Genomic DNA, 16,871 nt, shown 5'->3' with positions numbered 1-16,871 from the left:
GTTCCCTCCCTCCCTCCCTCCCTTGTTCGCCCAATGACGGGGCCGGGGCAAAGGTAACGGGATTGTCGCCCTGGCGTCTCTCAACCCCGGCCCCGTCTCCCCGGAGAGTCTGTAGCCGCGGGAGTGTCTGTAGCCCCGGGAGTGTCTGTAGCCCCCGTCCCCGTCTACCCGGGCAATGGCATCGACCGCCAGACTGCAGCTCATCCGCCGGCATCTGCACCCAGACCTTGTATCCTTTTGTTTAAGAGGGAACTGCAAATGCTGGAGAATCGAAGGTTACACAGAAAAGCTGGAGAAACTCAGCGGGTGCAGCAGCATCTATGGAGCGAAGGAAATAGGCAACGTTTCGGGGACGAAACCCTTCTGGAAATAGGCAACGTTTCGGGGACGAAACCCTTCTGGAAATAGGCAACGTTTCGGGCCGAAACCCTTCAGGGTTTCGGCCCGAAACGTTGCCTATTTCCTTCGCTCCATAGATGCTGCTGCACCCGCTGAGTTTCTCCAGCTTTTCTGTGTAACCTTGTATCCTTTTTCTCGTTTGGTTCTCCTCGCTGTCCGCTCCCGGCCCGATGGTTTGCCCACAGTCCGGCAAACCCCACTCTGGGCCGGAGGGGAAGGTTGACCCATGTTTCAAGGCGGCGCTGGCGGCCAGAGACGGGGTGGGCCGAAGGGCCTGCTGCTGTCACACAGCTGTGCTGTATCGATAGCCCACTTGGGTTGTTAACTCTCGCTATAACTCTGAAGTTTAGGCTTCGGTGAGGATGCAGCGGAGGTTTACCAGGTGTGAAGAAGGGTTTCGGCCCGAAACGTTGCCTATTTCCTTCGCTCCATAGATGCTGCTGCACCCGCTGAGTTTCTCCAGCATTTTTGTTTACCAGAACTATGCCTGGAATAGAGGTAGGACATGCCCCATCGACACTAGTCCCACCTGCCCGTGTTTGGTCTATATCACTCTAAACCTGCTTACAACTGCAGGAGAGGTTGGGCAGACTTGGATTGTTTTCTTTGAAAAACGATGGAGAAATGCATTTAAGGCGTAGCAGACAGGATAGACTGAACCTTATTCCCCCACGGTGGAAATGTAAACGATTAGAGTGCTAACTAATAGCCCTGTCCCACTGTACGAGTTCATTCCAAGAGCTCTCGTCCCGAGTTTAAAAATAAAAAAAAACTCGTGGTAAGCACGAAGAATGAACGTAGTGGGTACGTCGGAGCTCGGGGACGTCTTTTAGCGGCTCGTAACGCTAACGGCAGGTACTCGGGAAGACTCGCTAACGGCAGGTAAGCACGGGAAGACTCGTGAAGATTTTTCAACATGTTGCCCGAGTACCGACGATTGGCCATTACCGTAAATCTCCGAGTTCGAATCGGGGCAAACTCAGGAGAACTCTTGGAATGAACTCGTACCGTGGGACAGGGGTTTAACTGGAACTTGCTGCTGGAGCGGGGTGGGGAGGTACAATAGTGGCGTTTAAGAGACTTTTACACAGGCACAGGGATGTGCAGGGAGTTGAAATGAATAGGTTTATTGGCCAAGTATTCACATACAAGGAATTTGCCTTGGTGCTCCGCCCGCAAGTGGCAACGTGACATACAGTGACAGGTGGGAATGACGCATAAAACATTAAACATTAATAATAAAACATTATCGATTAAACATGTGAATTAAATAAAATACCAGAGCAAATGCAGTCAGATGACACGCAGTCTAAGGAGATTGGTTGATCTAGGCAACATGTTGGCACAGATATTGTGGGTTGATGGACCTGTTCCTCCACCCTACTGCTATGTGTTTGTTGATGTTCAGATTCAAGGGATATTTATTGTTGACCCAGTTTTGCATATTGGGCAAGTCCCATTTGGCCCACCCCCAGCCCACTAAACTCTTCCCATCTATATGTCTGTCTAAACAGAGTAATGCAGCGTGGAAACAGGCTCTTCAGCCCAACATGCCCCATCTACACTAGTCCTACCGGCCCGTGTTTGGTCCATATCCCTCTAAACCTGCTTTGAGAGGCTGATCATGGCGCAAATCAACTCCTACCTCGACAAAATGCATTTCGTTGTCTCTGTACTGTACACTGACAATGACAATAAAATTGAAATGCTTTCGTTGTCACTGTACACTGACAATTTAAAATTGAATCTGAATCCACAACAGGACCCACTGCAGTTCGCTTACCGCCACAACAGATCAACAGTGGATGCGATCTCGCTGGCCCTCCACTCCACTCTGGACCACATGGACAACAAAAACTCATATGTCAGGCTTTTATTCATCGATTACAGCTCGGCATTTAACACAATCATCCCCTCCAAGCTGGTTACCAAACTCGCAGAACTGGGTCTCTGCGCATCCCTCTGCAATTGGATCCTCGACTTCCTCATTCACAGACCACAGTCTGTTCGTATTGGTGGAAATGTGTCAGCCTCGATAACAATCAGCATGGGAGCACCTCAAGGCTGCGTGCTCAGCCCCCTGCTGTACTCACTCTATACTCATGACTGTGTAGCCGGTCACAGTGCGAACTCCATCATCAGGTTCGCTGACGACACCACTATTGTGGGACGTATCACTGATGGGGATGAGTCAGAGTATAGAAGAGAGATCGAGCAACTGTCCATATGGTGCCAGCACAATAACCTGGCCCTCAACACCAGCAAAACCAAGGAACTGATTGTGGACTTTGGAAGGAGTAGGAGGGGGACCCACAGTCCCGTTTATATCAACGGGTCGATGGTTGAAAGGGTCAAGAGCTTCAAATTCCTGGGCGTGCACATCTCTGAAGATCTTTCCTGGTCCAGAACACTGATGCAATTATTAAAAAAGCTCATCAGCGCCTCTACTTCCTGAGAAGATTACGGAGAGTCGGTTTGTCAAGGAGGACTCTCTCTAACTTCTACAGGTGCACAGTAGAGAGCATGCTGACCGGTTGCATCGTGGCTTGGTTCGGCAATTTTGAGCGCCCTGGAGCGCAAAAGACTCCAAAAAGTAGTAAACACTGCCCAGTCCATCATCGGCTCTGACCTTCCTTCCATCGAGGGGATCTATCGCAGTCGCTGCCTCAAAAAGGCTGGCAGTATCATCAAAGACCCACACCATCCTGGCCACTCACTCATCTCCCTGCTACCATCAGGTAGAAGGTACAGGACCCTGAAGACTGCAACGTCCAGGTTCAGGAATAGCTACTTCCCCACAGCCATCAGGCTATTAAACCCGGCTCGGACAAAACTCTGAACATTAATAACCCACTATCTGTTTATTTGCACTTTATCAGTTTATTTATTCATGTGTGTATATATTTATATCATGGTATATGGACACACTGATCTGTTCTGTATTCATGCCTACTATGTTCTGTTGTGCTGAAGCAAAGCAAGAATTTCATTGTCCTATACAGGGACACATGACAATAAACTCTCTTGAATCTTGAATCCATGCACCTGCCTAAATGTTTCTTAAACGTTGGGATAGTCCCTGCCACAACTACCTCCTCCGGCAGCTCGTTCCATACACCCACCACCCTCGAAAAGTGTGAAAAAGTTACCCCTCAGATTCCTATTAAATTTTTTCCCCGTCACCTTGAACCTCTCTGGCCCTCGATTCCCCTACTCTGGGCAAGAGACTCTGTGCATCTGTCTACCCGATCTATTCCTCTCATGGTTTTGTGATGTATTTTAAAAGTTGTAATTCTATCTACTTCTGCAGTTTCCTCTGCCTACCCACTGAGTGGAACAGCTGCCCCTGAGGTCCCTATGAAACCTCTCCTCTCTCACCACAAGCCTGGGGTCTCGAGTATTAGACTGTACAACACAATGGCTATTGCCATGTGTCATTGGTGCAGAGTTGGACTCTGACCCCAACAACCGGAACTCAATGTGGTGGGACTGTATTACTGAAGGACTGGCATCTAGTGAAATGTGGCCTGGATTGGAACAAAACAGGAAGGAACTGCCTTCACTAAATAGAGATTTATATTATTAATAATAAAAAACGAGTAAGACTTGTCATAACATAGAACTGCAACAGCAAAAGCAACACACCGTTTGGTTCACGATTTCCATCAACATTTGCTCTTAGCGTTTTGTTCTTTTGTGTGTATGTGTGTGTGTATATGGGTGAATACACATGTGTATGTGTGTGTGCATGTGTGTGTATATGGGTGAATACACGTGTGTATGTGAGTGCATGTGTGTGTGTAGGTATATGGGTGAGTACATGTGTGTGTATGTATACGTGTGAGTACATGTGTGTGTATGTATACATGTGTGTATATGCATGTGTATACACGTGTGTATGTATATGAGTGAGTACATGTGTGTGTATATGTGTGCGTACACGTGTGTGTATGTATACGTGTGTGTATATGCATGTGTATACACGTGTGTGTATGTATATGTGTGAGTACATGTGTGTGTATGTATACGTGTGTGTATATGCATGTGTATACACGTATGTGTATGTATATGAGTGAGTACATGTGTGTGTATATGTGTGAGTACACGTGTGTATATGTGTGAGTACACGTGTATGTGTGTATATGTGTGAGCACACGTGTGTGTGTGTGTATATGTGTGTGTGTGTGTGTGTATATATGTGAGTACACATGTGTGTGTGTGTATACTGGAACAAGTGGGGCCCGTTTTTTTCTGTCAAAAAACCCATATTGAACAACAAACAACATTCCACCACGGGGACAATGATTTTTTCCTTTATCCAAACATCAGCAACTCTCTCCTACCGCTGCGGGAGGAACTTCAACTTCCTCTCCAAGAACTTTCCGGTAAGTAATGGGGAGAAATTGGTCGACTGGTCTGAAGAAGGATCGGCACGGTGGCGCAGCGGGTAGAGCTGCTGCCTCACAGCGCCAGAGACCCGGGTTCCATCCTGACTACGGGCGCTGTCTGTACGGAGTTTGCACGTTCTCCCCGTGACCTGCGTGGGTTTTCTCCGGGCGCTCCGGTTTCCTCCCACACTCCAAAGACGTGCGGGTTTGTAGGTTAATTGGCTTCGATAAATAATGTAATTTGTCCCTAGTGTGTGTAGGATAGTGTTAGTGTGCGGGGTGATCTCTGGCTGGTGCAGACTCGGTGGGCCGAAGGGCCTGTTTCTGTGCTACATCTCTAAAACTAAACTGAAGGGGTCCTGACGTGAAACATCACATCTGTAAAATATTAAACCCTCTCTAGTGTGTGTGTGTGTGTGTGTGTGGGATAGTGCTAGTGTACGGGGTAATCGCGGACTCGATGGGCCGAAGGGCCAGTTTCTGCGCTGTCTCTCTACTCGGGTTGAGACCCTTCTTCAGACAAAGCACACAATACGTTGCTTGTTTCCAGACTATAATTTCTAACACCACATGAAGCAGAATAAAACAGGCAATTTTTTTTGTGTAGAAAATTGTTCAAGGAATCTTACAAAGACTGTTAAGGGTTTGGACACACTAGAGGCAGGGAACATGTTCCCGATGTTGGGGGAGTCCAGAACCAGGGGCCACACACAGTTTAAGAATAAGGGGTAAGCCATTTAGAACGGTGACGAGGAAACACTTTTTCTCACAGAGAGTGGTGAGTCTGTGGAATTCTCTGCCTCAGAGGCCGGTTCTCTGGAAACTTTCAAGAGAGAGCTAGATAGGCCTCTTAAAGATAGCGGAGTCAGGGGATATGGGGAGAAGGCAGGAACGGATTGGGGATGATCAGCCATGATCACATTGAATGGCGGTGCTGGCTTGAAGGGCCGAATGGCCTACTCCTGCACCTATTGTCTATTCATTTTTTATTTATTGCAACTCTCTCTATTTCCAGCTACACTGTGGACAATAGTTACCTGACCCCGGACCAGAGGCAGTTCTATGAGGAAAACGGATTCCTTCACGTTAAGAAGTTGGTTTCTGATGAACATCTGGAGATTTTCAGGTAAGTTGGACACAGAGTGCTGGAGTAACTCAGCGGGTCAGGCAGCAGCATCTGTGGAGAACATGGATAGGTGACGTTTCACAGAGTGCTGGAGTAACTCAGCGGGTCAGGCAGCATCTATGGAGCTAAGGAAATAGGCAACGTTTCGGGTCGAAACCCTTCCGGGTTTCGGCCCGAAACGTTGCCTATTTCCAGAAGGGTTTCGGCCCGAAACGTTGCCTATTTCCTTCGCTCCATAGATGCTGCTGCACCATAACTCAGCGGGTCAGGCAGCATCTGTGGAGAACGTGGATAGGTGAAGTTTCACAGAGTGCTGGAGTAACTCAGCGGGTCAGGCAGCATCTGTGGAGAACGTGGATAGGTGACGTTTCACAGAGTGCTGGAGTAACTCAGCGGGTCAGGCAGCATCTGTGGAGAACGTGGATAGGTGACGTTTCACAGAGTGCTGGAGTAACTCAGCGGGTCAGGCAGCATCTGTGGAGAGATAGAATTGGCGACGTTTCGGGTCGAGACCCTTCTTCAGACTGATGTCGGGGGAGGGGATAGGACAAAGAAAGTAAGTGGGCGGAGATAGTGGGAGGACTGGGATGGGGAGACGGAGAGAGAGAGAGAGAGAGAGAGAGAGAGAGAGAGAGAGCAAGGGCTGTCTGAAGTTAGAGAAGTCAGCGTTCAAACCGCTGGGGCGTAAACTACCCAAGTGTGAGGTGTGTGGTTTTTTTTTTTTTAAAGTAAGTTGCATGGATTTTCTCTGGTTTCCTCTCACACTCCAAAGTGTTTCCATGCTGTATCTAAACTGAACGTGTGTGTGTGTGTGTGTGTGTGTGTGTGTGTGTGTGTGTGTGTGTGTGTGTGTGTGTGTGTGTGTGTGTGTGTGTGTGTGTGTGTGTGTGTGTGTGTGTGTGTGTGTGTGTGTGTGTGTGTGTGTGTGTGTGTGTGTGTGTGTGTGTGTGTGTGTGTGTGTGTGTGTGTGTGTGTGTGTGTGTGTGTGTGTGTGTGTGTGTGTGTGTGTGTGTGTGACTGTAATGCCCCTGTCCCACTTAGGAAACCTGAACGGAAACCTCTGGAGACTTTGCGCCCCACCCAAGGTTTCCGTGCGGTTCCCGGAGGTTGCAGGTAGTGGAAGCAGGTAGGGAGACTGACAAAAACCTCCGGGAACCTCACGGAAACGTTAGGTGGGGCGCAACGTCTCCAGAGGTGACTTTGTTTGTCTCGGTTCACAGAGAGGAGTTTGGAAGGATCTGTCGTAAGGAAGTTGTGGTCCCAGGATTAACGGTGATGAGGGATGTGGGCATCGCAAAGACGGAGTATGTTCCCGGTCAACAGGCTGTGTCCAAGATCCAAGATTTCCAAAGCAATGAGATACTTTTTGAGTATTGTTGCCTACCAGAGGTGAGGGTCCAGGTTTAAATGGTACGTACGGTACTCTCGTTGGCCAAAGTGCTTTACATTTGTTATAAGAATAGTATTACACAAACAAACTACATACATATATACATGTAGCCCTCACTCAGTGGACATCAGGAAAGGCTTGGGAGTATAGATAAGTTTTCAGTCTAGACTTAAAGTAGTCGTTGGAGGGGGCAGTTTGTTCTGATGGGAAGGGGGATGCTGTTCCACAGTCTAGGAGCTGCAACCGCAAAGGCACGGTCGCCCCTGAGCTTATGCCTAGACCGCGGGATATTCAGCAGCTCCAAGTCAGCCGATCTGAGGAGCCTGGAGGTGGAGTGGTGGGTGAGAAGACTTTTAATGTAGGAGGGGGCAAGCCCATTGAGGGCTTTGTAGACATAGAGGAGGGTCTTGAAATGTATACGGAACCGCACAGGGAGCCAGTGGAGAGAGGCCAGGATCGGGGTGATGTGGTCCCCTTTTTCGGGTGCCCGTCAGGAGTCTCGCTGCGGCGTTTTGGACCAGTTGCAGGCGGGACAGGGAAGATTGGCTGATGCCAGTGTAGAGGGAGTTGCAGTAATCTAGGCGGGAGGAGATGAATGTGTGGATGATCTTTTCGAGGTCATCAAAGTGGAGGCGCAATTATCACTTGCATGAACACTGTAATACATCTTAGATAAACATCTCAGATACAGTACAAGTGTATAACAGTAGCACCTTCAGACAGTAGACAGAATCGCCAGTTGTAGTAAGTACAGGGATCTTAATCTTGAAATGCCAAATGCACAGTTTATTTAATCCAAGAGCGTTTACTTGCAATCTACACTGGGTAATGAACCAGGGGCCATAGCCTTAGAATAAAGGGGAGGTCATTTAAGACTGAGGTGAGAAAAAACTTTTTCACCCAGAGTTGTGAATTTGTGGAATTCCCTGCCACAGAGGGCAGTGGAGGCCAAATCACTGGATGGATTTAAGAGAGAGTTAGATATAGCTCTAGGGTCTAGTGGAGTCAAGGGATATGGGGAGAAGGCAGGCACGGGTTATTGATTGGGGCCGATCAGCCATGATCACAATGAATGGCGGTGCTGGCTCGAAGGGCCGAATGGCCTCCTCCTGCACCTATTTTCTATGTTTCTATTGTAACTATGAAATGCTGACTGTAGCCTTTAGAGATACAGTGCGGAAGGAGTCCCTTCGGCCCAGCGAGTCTGTGCCGACCAGCGATCACTCCGTACACAAGCCCTGTCCCACACACACGAGGGGCAATTTGCAATTTTTACTGAAGCCAATTAACCTGCATGTGTTTGGATTGTGGGCGGAAACCGGAGCACCTGGAGGAAACCCCCACAGGTCACGGAGAAAACATTACAAACTCCGTACAGACAGTACCCGTAGTCAGGATTGAACCCGGGTCTCTGGCGCTGCAGTTCTATTCTACTGTGCAGGATGGAACTAGTATACGCGGTGTGGGCTGAAGGGCCTGTTGCCACTCTGTATCTCTAAATTAAACTAAACATTTGCAATGCTTATCTTCAGATTAGTTCAGTTCATAGTTTATTGCCCCGTGTACCGAGGTACAGTGAAAAGCTTCTGTTGCGCGCTAACCAGTCAGCGGAAAGACAATACATGATTACAATCGAGCCGTCCACAGTGTACAGATACAGGATAAAGGGAATAACGTTTAGTGCAAGGTAAAGTCCAATCAAGGATAGTCCGAGGGTCACCAATGAGGTAGATAGTAGTTCAGGACCGCTCCCTGGTTGTGTAGGATGGTTCAGTTGCCTGATAACAGCCGGGAAGAAACAGTCTCTTTAACTTAATTCTTTAACCTAACCTGTGTTCTCTCCTTGCCACCAGTTCAGAAGTAGAAATGATATCTGTGTAATCAGCCTTTAGCATAAAGTGCTTTCTTAACATGGTTTGTGCTTTTAGATCTTGAAGTACGTGGAGTGTTTTACCGGCCCTGATATAATGGCGATGCACACAATGCTCATCAACAAACCTCCCGACTCTGGTAAGACAAGGAAGGTTTAATCGTGTACTAGACCAAGAGTGGACTCGTCGGGCCCCAACCTAATATTCCACCACTCACCCATTGCCCCCAACTGCGCAGGCGCGGCTAACAGGTTCGCGTTGTGAGGCCAGAGATCCCCGTTGTGACGCGTGTCACGGCAACCCTCTCCCAATTGCGCAGGCGCGGGCAGGCAGGCGGGAGCACGACTGCGGCGTTTTTTTAAATGTGAATAACTTTTAAAATATAACATCAATGTGAACAAAAACTGCTAGTTTACATTGCAGGACAATGGTGAGTAAGGTGGGCCGAAAATTGTGGAGCTATCGTGTACCGTTTTGGCGGGGTTTCGGCGACACACAAACAAACAAACAAGATGAGAGTTTTAGTAATGTATAGATAGTTCTTAATAACAGCTAACACACAACAAGGTTCAAGAAAACTTGAAATTAAAATAAAATTAAAAGTGGAAAAAGGACAAGTGGCCATTGGCTGCCGTGTGTACAACGCTTTAACCAGAACGATCGAACAAACAAACGCAGGCATATCCGCTGGGCAGAGGATTCTAAAACTACGCGGGGCACGTTCTGATCAGTGGGTGGATCGGGCGTGCGTGTCTCCCCGGAACCACAAGCTAAAATAAGTTAAAGCGGGACTTGTTACTGCAAACTAAAAATACTAAAGGTTGTTTGTTACAGTGTTTAATCAGTGTCGATCTGAGCGATCGCTGGTCAATTTCTATGGCTTGTCACTATGCCTCATCACTGTCAATTCGTTGTCAATTTCAATGCATTGCCAATTTCAATGCTTTGCCAATTTCAATGGCTTGCCAATTTCAATGGCTTGCCAATTTCAATGGCTTGCCAATTTCAATGGCTCGCCAATTTCAATGACTCACCAATTTCAATGGCTTGCCAATTTCAATGGCTTGCCAATTTCAATGGCTTGCCAATTTCAATGGCTTGCCAATTTCAATGCATTGCCAATTTCAATGCATTGCCAATTTCAATGCATTGCCAATTTCAATGGCTTGCCAATTTCAATGCCCACCATAACCAAAATTTGTTATAACGAGATTTTATAACAAAATCTGTGAGAACGCGCGTGTTCTGTAACGTGTTATTTCCGTGTGCGCACACTCTCAGGCATGAAGACATCACGCCATCCGCTGCACCAGGACCTGCATTATTTCCCCTTCCGGCCGGCGGAGCATATCGTGTGCGCTTGGACGGCCATGGAGAGGGTTCACCGCGACAACGGGTGCCTGGTGGTGTTGCCGGGGACACACGTGGGCAGCCTGAGGCCACACGTCTACCCCGACTGGCCCGTGAGTCCAGCGTCCATGTCATAGAGTGGATCCGTGGGAGAGTCTAGGACCAGAGATCACAACCTCAGAATTAAAGGATGTACCTTCTGTAGCAATGGATTCCACAGATTCACCACAGGGACTATTATCTCCTCATCTCCTTCCTAAGTGTCAAATACACTATTCTGATCTAAGGGATGGCATCTGTGGTGAATCTGTGGAACTCATTGCCACAGACGGCTGTGGAGGCCACAAGTCAGTGGATATTTTTAAGGCGGAGATAGATAGATTCTGATTAGTACGGGTGTCAGGGGTTATGGGGAGAAGGCAGGAGAATGGGGTTGAGAGGGAGAGATAGATCAGCCATGATTGAATGGCGGAGTTGACTTGATGGGCTGAATGGCCTAATTCTGCTCCTATCACCTACGAACAAGATAGTGCCCAACCCCAGTGACTATTTGCGTGCTGGCCACAGAATCAGATCTACAAAGTCTTACATATTATAATCGCTCCACACCCTTGCACCCTTTATCCTGTATCTGTACACTGTGGACGGCTCGATTGTAATCATGTATTGTCTTTCCGCTGACTGGTTAGCGCGCAACAAAAGCTTTTCACTGTACCTCGGTACACGGGACAGTAAACTAGACTGAAACTGATCTTATGAAGACGAAGAAGGGTCTCGACCCGAAATGTCACCCATTCCTTCTCTTCAGAGATGCTGCCTGTCCCGCTGAGTTACTCCAGCATCTTGTGTCTATCTGATGAAGATAATGACGGGCAAACATGAGCCTCCAGGTGTGGCACCACAGGCATTTGCCGAGACCTCCCGTCAGGAGTTGCCTTGTGTGACCTGCGCTCTCTTGCCAATCTTGCCATAATGGAAGTTAGAATGGTGACAGCATTATTTTGTTCAACTCTATGAGGCATTTGGACAGGTACCTGGATTGGATAGGTGTAGTCTCCTAATCTGAGGAAAGACATTCTTGCCATGGAGGGAGTACAGAGAAGGTTCACCAGACTGATTCCTGGGATGTCAGGACTTTCATATGAAGAAAGACTGGATAGACTTGGTTTGTACTCGCTAGAATTTAGGAGATTGAGGGGGGATCTTATAGAAACTTACAAAATTCTTAAGGGGTTGGACAGGCTAGATGCAGGAAGATTGCTCCCGATGTTGGGGAAGTCCAGGACAAGGGGTCACAGCTTAAGGATAAGGGGGAAATCCTTTAAAACCGAGATGAGAAGAACTTTTTTCACACAGAGAGTGGTGAATCTCTGGAACTCTCTGCCACAGAGGGTAGTTGAGGCCAGTTCATTGGCTATATTTAAGAGGGAGTTAGATGTGACCCTTGTGGCTAAGGGGATCATGGGGTATGGAGAGAAGGCAGGTACGGGATACTGAGTTGGATGATCAGCCATGATCATATTGAATGGCGGTGCAGGCTCGAAGGGCCGAATGGCCTCTACTCCTGCACCTAATTTCTATGTTTCTATGTTTCTCTCCCCAGGGCGGCGTCAATAAGATGTATCACGGTATCCACGGTTACGACCCCAGTCACCGCCGGCTCCACCTGGAGATGGACAAGGGCGACACGGTCTTCTTCCACCCCGTCCTCATACACGGCTCCGGGACCAACGTGACCAGCGGCTTCCGGGGGGGGGCAGGCAAGGTGAGGGGGGGGGGGGGTGGAGGGGGAGTGGAGGGGGAGGGGGGGAGGGGGGAGAGGGAAGAGGGGTATGAGGGAGAGATAGGGAAAGGGGGGGGAAGGGGAGGGGTGTGAACGTGGAGAGGAAGGTGGATGGCGAAGTGGCAATAACATTGAACTCATAGGGTAGTGTGTGTGTGTGTGGTATACACGGTGTGTGTGTACACGTGTTTTGTTTGTTGTGTGCGTGTACGTTTATACAATTATTGTGTGGAAATGTGAAAGGTGTGTGTGTGGGGATACGCCTGTGAGTGTACGTGTGATATATGTGTACGTGTGTTGTGTGTACGTGTGTGTGTGTGTGTAAATCGTGTGTTTTGTGTGTGCAAATGTTAGTCCAACGAATGTTGTGTGGTGAATGTACGTTGTGAATAATGTTTCCGTATTACGTGTGTGTGTGTGTGTACGTGTGTGTGTGCACGTGTGTGTGTACGTGTGTGTGTGTGTACGTGTGTGTGTGCGTGTGTGTGTGTGTGTGTGTGTACGCGTGTGTGTGTATGTGTGTGTGTGTGTGTGTGTGTGTGTGTGTACGTGTGTGTGTATGTACGTGTGTGTGTACGTGTGTGTGTACGTGTGTGTGTACATGTGTGTGTGTGTGTACGTGTGTGTGTGTGTGTGTGTGTGTGTGTGTGTGTGTGTGTGTGTATGTGTATGTGTGTGTGTGTGTGTGTGTGTGTGTGTGTGTGTGTACGTGTGTATGTGTACGTGTGTGTGATGTGTATATGTGTGTGTGTGTGTGTGTGTACGTGTGTGTGTGTGTGTGTACGTGTGTGTGTGTGTGTACGTGTGTGTGTGTGTGTGTACATGTGTGTGTGTGTGTACATATAACTGTGTGTACGTGTGTGTGTACACGTGTGTGTATAACTGTGTGTGTGTGTACACGTGTGTGTACCACAGGCAATATCCTGCCACTACGCCAGTGCGGACTGCAACTACATCGACGTGAAGAACACCAGCCAGGAGAACATCGAAGAAGAGGTTCTGGAAATAGGGCGCAGGAAATACGGCATTAGCAAAGACACGCCTTTGGCAGTAAGTCCTTGACACCTTGTACCTTGGGGGACAAAGATGGGGCCACCAATATTTAAGGGAGGGTAGACACAAACTGCTGAGTTAAGGGCCTGTCCCACTTACGCGACCTTTACAGGAGACTGCCAGCATCCGTGATAGGTCGCCGACATTTTCAACATGTTAAAAGTTCATCGGCAACCCAGAAATACGCTACGAATGTTTGGAGACGTCTCACGTCCATACAGTCTGTATAGTCGTGAGAGGTCTATACAGAGTTGCTGCCTCACTGCGCCAGAGACCCGGGTTCAATCCTGACCTCGGGTGCCATCTTGTGGAGTTTGCACGTTCTCCCCATGACCTGCGTGGGTTTTTCTCCGGGTGCAAACCAGCTATTCGGGTTTGTATGTTAATTGGCTTCGGCAAAATTGTTAGTTGTCCCTGGTGTGTGTAGGATAGTGTTTGTGTGCGGGGATCGCTGGTCGGCACGGACTCGGTGGGCCGAAGGGCCTGTTTATGCGCTGTGACTCTAAACTAAACTAAACACTCTGCAGCTGGAGCAGAAGATGCGCAGTCTCTTGCCCAGAGTAGGGGAATCGAGGACCAGGGGACATGGGTTCAAGGTGAAGGGGAAAAGATTTAATAGGAATCTGAGGGGTAACTTTTCCACACAGAGGGTGGTGGGTGTATGGAACGAGCTGCCGGAGGAGGTAGTTGAGGTTGCGACTAACGCAACATTTAAGAAACAGTTAGACAGGTACATGGATAGGACCAAGTGCAGGCAGGTGGGACTAGTGTAGATGGGACATGTTGGCCGGTGTGGGAAAGTTGGGCCAAAGGGCCTGTTTTCCCCACTGTATCACTCTATGACTCTAAGACACTGCTGAACTTGTGGATTCCTTTCCTTTGCAGGATATCTGGCGTTTCAAGGGTCGTCTTGTACAAGGAGAGAGAACCAACCTGTGACCTTGTTCTGGGGATGGAAACTGTACACTGGTGGTGCATGTACTTTGCACTCTTTCCAGTGACTAACTCATTACTTTTCTTTGCAAATAATAATCTACATTCAATGTATTTTTGGTATAGTCTCGACCCGAAACGTCACCTATTCCCTCGCCCCACAGATGCTGCCCCACCCGCTGAGTTTCTCCGGCATTTTTGTCTACCCTTTTTCCAGCATCTGCAGTTCTTTCTTAAACATGTTTAGGTAGAAGGGAGAAACAAAATGCTGGAGTAACTCAGCGGTTCAGGCAGCATCTGTGGAGAAGGGACGGGCGAGACCCTTCTTCAGATTCAATTGTTTAAGAATTGTCTTTTCAGAGTTTACATCAATGTTTACAGTTTAAAAAACCTAGGCCTGCAGAAACACCCTGATAATCCAGTATGCTTGGGACTGAGACTCAGGACAATTTTCATTTGCTGCCTTTGAGATTTGCGCAGTATTATATTACATTTTCGAGTGAGGTCTTAGAGTCGTGCAGCGCGGACTGGGCAACCTGGACAATGACACGTTGGCCTGGCTCGGGTCAACGGAGCTGCAGGTCTACAAGACACACGCCGACCAAGATACCTCATCTAAGCTAATCCCATTTGTCCATGTTTGACCCATATCCCTCTACACCCATCTGATCTATGTACCTGTCCATTGGTCCAGCACAGTGGCGCAGTGAGTAGAGCCGTGACTCACAGCGACAGAGACCCGGGTTCCATCCTGACTACAGGAGCTGTGAGTGTGAGTGTGTGTGTGTGTGAGTGAGTGAGTGTGTGAGTGTGTGTGAGTGAGTGTGTGTGTGTGTGTGTGTGAGTGTGTGTGTGAGTGAGTGTGTGTGTGTGTGAGTGTGTGTGAATGAGTGTGTGTGTGAGTGAGTGTGTGTGAGTGTGTGTGTGTGTGTGTGAGTGTGTGTGTGTGAGTGAGTGAGTGTGTGTGTGTGTGAGTGAGTGAGTGTGAGTGTGTGTGTGTGTGTGAGAGTGAGTGTGTGTGTGTGTGTGTGAGTGTGTGTGTGTGTGTGTGTGTGTGTGAGTGTGTGTGTGTGTGAGTGTGAGTGAGTGTGTGAGTGAGTGTGTGTGTGTGTGTGTGTGTGTGTGTGTGTGTGTGTGTGTGTGAGTGAGTGTGTGTGTGTGTGTGTGTGTGAGTGTGAGTGAGTGTGTGTGTGTGTGAGTGTGTGTGAGTGTGTGTGAGTGAGTGAGTGTGAGTGGATGGAACTCGCACGTTCTCCCCGTGACCTGCGTGGGTTTTCTCCGGGCGCTCCGGTTTCCTCCCACATCCCAAACACGTGCGGGTTTGAAGGTTATTCGGCCCCTCTGTAAATTGCCCCCTGGTGTGTAGGGAGTGGATGAGAAAGTGGGATAGCATAGAACTAGTGTGAGCAGGCGATCGCAGGTCAGGATGGATTAGGTGGGCCGAAGGGCCTGTCACCATGCTGTATCTGTAAACTAAACTAAACTAGAGATGCCCCACCTCCACTAGTCCCACCTGCCTGCGTTTGGTCCATATCTCTCTAAGCCTGTCCTATCCATGTACCTGGCCATAGGTCATTGTTATAGTACATTCCAGTCAGTGGATTTAAAGGCAATGTGAGAACTATGGTCCTGGTGAATCATTTACTGAGACGGTTCTAGTCCTATAATCTGAAGAAGGGTCTCGACCCGAAACGTCACCTATCCATGTTCTCCACAGATGCTGCCTGACCCGCTGAGTTACTCCAGCACTCTGTGAAACGTCACCCATCCATGTTCTCCACAGATGCTGCCCGACCCGCTGAGTTACTCCAGCACTCTGTGAAACGTCACCTATCCATGTTCTCCACAGATGCTGCCTGGCCCGCTGAGTTATGGTGCAGCAGCATCTATGGAGCGAAGGAAATAGGCAACGTTTCGGGCCGAAACCCTTCTGGAAATAGGCAACGTTTCGGGCCGAAACCCGGAAGGGTTTCGACCCGAAACGTTACCTATTTCTTAGCTCCATAGATGCTGCTGCACCCGCTGAGTTACTCCAGCACTCTGTGAAACGTCACCTATCCATGTTCTCCACAGATGCTGCCTGACCCGCTGAGTTACTCCAGCACTCTGTATCTTTTATTTTGTAAACCAGCATCTGCCGTTCCTTGTTGCCCGATCCATGGTCATAACCCATTGGCCAGATGCTCAAGAGTTTTATTATACGGTGATCTGGTTTAATTCTTTTAAAGTTTCCTTCAATTCAACAAATTCACACTTTCACCAGTTTTAATCAAACCTGTGTTTCTGTAATGTTAGACTTTAATTAAACAATGTTGTGGGTTTTCTGCCCTGTACTAATTTATTGTTGCTGTTGGGATGAATGAATGAATAAACCTCTTGGTCAAATATTCACATACAAGGAATTTTTGGTTATTGAGTAGAGCAACTACTCGTGGGGAAAAAAAGCTGTGTTTATGTCTGGCTGTGGAGGCTTTGACAGTCCGGAGTCGCCTTCCAGAGGGAAGTGATTGAAGGAGTTTGTGGCCAGGGTGAGAGGGGTCAGAGATGATCTTGCCCGCTCGCTTCCTGGCCCTTGCAG

The 16,871-nt window shown here is 48.4% G+C and overlaps 1 protein-coding gene across 1 annotated transcript; it reads left to right on the top strand.

Moving 5' to 3' along the window:
- Positions 1-64: 64 nt before the first annotated feature.
- phyh (phytanoyl-CoA 2-hydroxylase) lies at positions 65-15,185 on the top strand. The gene is made up of 9 exons (XM_055653478.1): positions 65-229; positions 4,729-4,784; positions 5,803-5,913; positions 7,134-7,302; positions 9,232-9,313; positions 10,456-10,637; positions 12,128-12,289; positions 13,223-13,357; positions 14,246-15,185. Exons 1-9 carry the CDS (start codon positions 176-178, stop codon positions 14,297-14,299), a joined length of 1,005 nt encoding a protein of 334 aa, XP_055509453.1. The 5' UTR covers positions 65-175; the 3' UTR covers positions 14,300-15,185.
- The last annotated feature ends 1,686 nt before the right edge of the window (positions 15,186-16,871 follow it).

This window comes from Leucoraja erinacea, chromosome 22 (genome assembly GCF_028641065.1).
Source record: "Leucoraja erinacea ecotype New England chromosome 22, Leri_hhj_1, whole genome shotgun sequence".
NCBI lineage: Eukaryota > Metazoa > Chordata > Chondrichthyes > Rajiformes > Rajidae > Leucoraja > Leucoraja erinaceus.
The sequence above is the reverse complement of the archived record's forward strand: the minus strand, read 5'-3'. Positions and strand labels throughout refer to the sequence as shown.